Source organism: Gymnoscopelus braueri (assembly GCF_963280865.1).
Source record: "Gymnoscopelus braueri genome assembly, chromosome: 13".
In the NCBI taxonomy this organism is placed as follows: Eukaryota; Metazoa; Chordata; class Actinopteri; order Myctophiformes; family Myctophidae; genus Gymnoscopelus; species Gymnoscopelus braueri.
The window spans coordinates 1,119,099-1,125,000 of record NC_137615.1 but is presented as its reverse complement, the minus strand read 5'-3'; the positions used below and the strand labels follow the sequence as shown (position 1 = coordinate 1,125,000).

At 42.5% G+C, this 5,902-nt stretch overlaps 1 protein-coding gene across 1 annotated transcript in view; it reads left to right on the top strand.

The window, feature by feature from the left end:
* The window catches only part of hdac5 (histone deacetylase 5), a 66,117-nt gene extending 60,877 nt beyond the window's left edge, over positions 1-5,240 (top strand). The window contains 2 exon segments of the mRNA XM_080447068.1: positions 605-2,337; positions 2,965-5,240. Coding sequence (XP_080303194.1) covers positions 605-644 — 40 coding nt within the window. The 3' untranslated portion in view covers positions 645-2,337; positions 2,965-5,240.
* Positions 5,241-5,902: the final 662 nt, after the last annotated feature.

Below are 5,902 nucleotides of genomic sequence, written 5' to 3'. Positions count from 1 at the left end.
AGTTTACCTTGTCTTTAAGGACAGGCTCTAGTTGTACAGAGGTGATCAGTTTACCTTGTCTTTAAGGACAGGCTCTAGTTGTACAGAGGTGTTTAGTTTACCTTGTCTTTAAGGACAGGCTCTAGTTGTACAGAGGTGTTTAGTTTACCTTGTCTTTAAGGACAGGCTCTAGTTGTACAGAGGTGTTTAGTTTACCTTGTCTTTAAGGACAGGCTCTAGTTGTACAGAGGTGTTTAGTTTACCTTGTCTTTAAGGACAGGCTCTAGTTGTACAGAGGTGATATACTGTGGAAGGACACCATGACCCAACAGACCTGTAAAACACATGGCCAGTAGAGGGCAGATTTGATTGCTTGCACATTTGAGGTGTTCAGCAGTGATGTGATCCATGCCACATGCCTTGTTGTTATCTAGCATCCTATTGGCATCAACCACATCATCAGATAAATATAACACAGTTCCTATATATATATATACATACATATAACACAGTTCTTATAAAACGCCATCTAAGATTTCTCTCTGGGATTTTCAATATATAGGATTACTTCAATACTCTATTACATATTTCATCGTGTGAAGTGATCTATTGTCTCCTCCCACAGGACTACAGAGGAGCCAATGGAGGAGGAGCCAGTGTGTTGACTACTCCCACAGAAGGAGGAGCCAGTGTTGACTCCGCCCACGCGGGGTGGAGCTTGCGTGTTGATTCCACCCACAGGAGGAGGGCCCAGTGTGTTGACTCCTCCCACAGGACTGCAGAGGAGCCAATGAACAGAGAGAATAGACTCTGATGCCCCTCCCTCCGTCTGTCCATCCCTTCATCATTCATCCCTCCATCCATCCACACACACACACACACACACACACACACACACACACACACACACACACACACACACACACACACACACAGGAGGAGGAGGGGTTTGATTGGTAGAGGCGGGACCAGATGGAGACAGAGCAGGAAGAGGAAACGGTTTTCTATTGATCCGTTGGACACGCCCACAATGGTTTCCGGGGAAACCATTTGTATATTTCTCATTTCATTTGTCTCACTATCTATCTATCTATCTATCTATCTATCTATCTATCTATCTATCTATCTATCTATCTATCTATCTCTGTCTGTCGTTCTCACAATGATTCTTAATGAGACAAAGTGGACTTTGGTTATCAAGCTCTCTCTCTCTCTCTCTCTCTCTCTCTCTCTCTCTCTCTCTCATGGTATTTTCCTGTCTGTGGCTCTACCTGTCTGTTTTACTCCTCTCCTCTCCTCCTCTCCTCTCCTCGCCTAGCAACCAGGACTACTGTCACACCTAGCTACCAGTACCGCTATCCAATCAAAACGCTTGTCTGCACTTTTCCATACGATGACAGGAACCAATAGAATTCATCGACAAAACAACCAAAGAAGAAGAACCCGAGAGAGAGAGAGAGAGGGAGGGAGAGGGAGAGAGAGAAAGCCACGTAATTTTTTACCCTAAGTCACTTGGTCATTGGCCACGCCCCCAGGCCATTTCCATTGGATAGGCCTTCATGGGGAAAGTGCCTAAATCTCACCTCTAGTGGTGAACATTGGTATGGCGGATCTTCCTAAATTTCCACAATCTTTGGCAAAGCTAAACTAAGCTATTCTATGCTAAGCTAAGCTAAGCTAAGCTAAGCTAAGCTAAACTAAGCTATGCTATGCTATGCTATGGTAAGCTAAATTAAGCTATGCTAAATTAAGCTAAGCTAACGTAGCTACATTGAATGTCGAGGTTTCTGAACAAAAAAGAAAATCTAACGATAACGAAACCTCACACTAAATAACTTACATTTGTCGGACTACTGGGACAACCCTAACCTAAAAAAGTGAACATTTTGGAATATTTTAAAAACCAACAAATCTTGTATGGGAGGCGTTGGGGGCGTGGCCTGGGAGGCATTGGGGGCGTGGTCATTGACCAAGTAGTGTAGTAAAAAGAACGTAGCGAGACAGGAAAAAAAGAGAAGTTTGTTTTCTTTGCTCATGAGTTTTGTCCTTTTTTGTTTTTTACAAGCATGAACTTTATCGCTCATGTTGGTCGAACGTTTTTAATTTAAAGTTTTCATCAAAAAGCCTTAATGTCCGTCTGCCAGCAACGTGTCACTTCCTGTTTCCTGTTGTAAATAATACTGTTTCCTGTTGTGCTGTTGCCACGGTTACCGCTCACTATTTTATAAATAAAATAAAATAAACAAAAAACTAAACGACAAAAAGTCACTCATCAGGCTCACCTGTCAATCAAATTAAAGCCGCACTACGTAACTTTCCTGTTCTACCACCAGGGGTGCACATAACTTTTTAGGTCTAGTACTCAGAAGAGCACCTGGAGATGTGACTTGGTGCGCACAAAATAAATGGTCCCGTGCCATTTTGTCGGGGGGGGTGGGGGGGATTCAGCACGGTGGGGGGATTCAGCACAGTTTTGTCAACGGGGGGGGGAGGGTGCTGCACGAGAGAAAAGGACGCTCTGCTTTCAAATTCCGCCGATTTTCGCCGTTTCTTTTTCTCTCACGCCGTTTGGTGAAGCCCCCAAGGTTGGTGCCTGCGCTGTTTTTATCCATCAGATTGGGACGTTCACGGCATATTTTTGCACCATTACGGTGCGTTCATCATCGGTGACGAGTGCCTCTAACAGCCGCTGCTGGCTGCGTGCACGCAGCGAGGCAATGCGAGGCGATGCGAGACACGAGTGGCTGAGATGCGAGTGGCTTCAGGAAGTAAATTCCTAGCCTCGATCTCCAGGCTTTTATTCTTTAGTTTTGCTAAAAAATAAAAGCTTGGAAATTCCTGTCCCAGCTGTTGGTACGCAAAAGCGCCTCGCGCCGTCTGATGTGCCGCTCATTATTTATTTTGGGTGCGCATGCGCACCTGCGCACCAGTTATGTGCACCCCTGTCTACCACCCAGGTCTCCTTTCACCACTGAGCTAGAAGAGCCTGCCTGCTTGCTCAGGGGAGAAATTCTAAAATAGGTGTCAAACCTGAAACAGGCTGGTGTCAAAAGTTACGTAATACACCTTTATCACCTGATCTAATTATTGACGAGTTTACAGCGAGGTCAGAGGTCAAGAGGTGAACCTGATAAAGTGACCTTTGTGTCACAAAAGTGTGTTATCCAATCAGATTGAAGTTGGTTTCATCCAATCAGATTGAAGTTGGTTTCATCCAATCAGATTGAAGTTGGTTTCATCCAATCAGATTGAAGTTGGTTTCGTCCAATCAGATTGAAGTTGGTTTCATCCAATCAGATTGAAGTTGGTTTTGTCCAATCAGATTGAAGTTGGTTTTAATCCAATCAGATTGAAGTTGGTTTTAATCCAATCAGATTGGAGTTGGTTTTAATCCAATCAGATTGGAGTCGGTTTTAATCCAATCAGATTGGAGTTGGTTTTAATCCAATCAGATTGGAGTTGCAGCGGTTTTGATGTTGTAAAAATGTTTTTGATCTGAAGCACTTTTATTGTAAATTATTAATCTGTAACTGATCAACCTCTCTCTCTCTCTCTAGTTGTCATACATCTTTATAGTCTCTCACTCAGACCACCAGGTCGTGTGTAATTTTGACGATGAGAGAAAAAAACGTGATTCAGAGGAAAGAGGTCGGAGGTCAGATCAGCAGTCAGTCCAAACATTTCATAATTCTCTTTGATTTCAACTTGTTTTATGGATCACATGACTGGGTCACATGACTGGGTCACATGACAGAAAGTAAAGAAAAAAACACATTCCTGAGTCCTGCATGCATCGTCTCTGTCAGCAGAAACCTCCTATCTCCATATTTTTACTCTTATGGTTTTATTTTGGTAAATTGTAATAAAATATGGAGGAAGGGCTCATCACCCGTTGGTTTCTACAGAGCCCTTTTGAAGCCACTTTCTCAACCAATTCAAATCCACCATCTTGGAACTTCTGGTCTCTGAAAAGCACCTGGAAACTAAATGCTATTGGCTTAAAGGGCAGCGAGGGGGCGGGACTTCACTCAGTAGAGCCAATAGAAGCCCTAGAAGCATTTACCCTACTTTATCATACTTTTTTAAATTAATGGAACCATAATTTACAAAAACCCACATCATGATAATTGAAAGAAGACTTTAAACTAGCGACTGAAAGCATAACGTATTGATGACAATGATTACTAAGGTAACAAAATCGAGTCTAAAATCGACTTATTTCTGGCTGTGTTGTCCCTGTGTTGTCTCTGGCTGTGTTGTCCCAGCGCCAGAGATTTTTCTTAGATTTTCAAGTTATCACAGAATATTTATCTCAGTATGATTGATCCCTGGTGGTTGCTAATCACTGTGTGGTTTCACAAATGTCAACGAGGTCATCGCGACCTCGTTGACATTAATTGTCTGCCTATGAAAATAACATGTCTGGGCCAAAAATATAGTAAAAAAAAAAAGTACACAGGAGCCGAAATACAGCCTTTTTAAGGCTGTAATCTTTGGATCACGATATCGGATATGTTTGTTTTCATTTTTTTCAAAAACACGTCAAACACGTCATTGACACTCAATGAGTTAACACGGTGGCCATTTTGCAATGAAGAAACGGGGTGGCATTTCATCAACTTAATAGCAAAATGGCCGCCGTGTGAATATGGTCTATGGAGTGGTAATTGTTCTGCAGACAACAGCCTATTAATAAGAACTGCAGAGAATACAGCACTTCCTTATTGGCTTCATTTAGAAAACCTGATGCTTGCCGCCTGCACAAAAGTAGCAAAAGTAGCAGATCTACAAGCTCAAGACCTGAGTTTGTAGATCTGTAGTTTGTTGCTATTAGTTACTTTTTTTATTTGAATCGTGGAAAGTAACTATTTTGCACTCACTAGGTTTCCACCTGACAGAGACGATACAAATGTAACCATTTCTGTTCTGTCAACAATGTGTCAGTCCTGCATCCTTCACATAATTATGTAAATACAGTGTGTGTGTGTGTGTGTGTGTGTGTGTGTGTGCGCGCGTGCGTATGTGCGTGCGTGTGTGCGTGCGTGCACGTGAGGTATTTTTTTGTCACCATATAGCTCTACCCAGTGGTCAGGTGGTGTCACTGCACCCGGGACGTCTAAAAAAAGGGAAAGTTGTGAATCTATCATAAGTGGATATTCTACTTCTATTGTATTTTATTGTTTTTTTAAATGTGATGTCATCATTCTGTTGTTGTTTTATTTTTTAAACTGTCAGGTAAACAATAAATGGTTCACTGCTCAGTACAGTGTGTTGAAGTGTGTACAACAATGTGTGTGTTCTATTCTTAATTATTTATTTTCTAGAATGTAGAGCGTACATGGGCAACTGGCGGCCCGGGGGCCATATGCGGCCCCCACCTTCACTTAATGCAGCCCCCACCTTCACTTAATGCAGCCCCCACCTTCACTTAATGCAGCCCCCACCTTCACTTAATGCAGCCCGCACCTTCACTTAATGCAGCCCGCAGATTAATATCAGAATAGTGATTATATTATTGATTTCAGCTGTTATGATTCATAACATGTAAACATGACCCGCTTTAATGACTTCAGTCTATATTAGTAGCTTAATGACTAGTATTAACATTCTATTGTCTTTTTTATGTCCAATGTATTTGTTAAATGCATTTGAAATTCAATGAAAATGTTACTTTTCAGGATTCTAATTCAAAAATAGAAAAAATGGCAGATCTACAAGCTCAAAACGCGTCGCGTTTGCTACTTGTGTGCGACATAGAATGTCCAACAGTATATGCACTGTGGCCCCTCTGGAGCGAGTGTGGAGATATAATACTCAGTGACACAGTCCCTGTGTTCCCCTGACCACCATGCAGGTAGTATGGGGCCAGATGAATGGTGGGGGGGGGGTAGTATGGGGCCAGATGAATGGTGGGGGGGGGGGG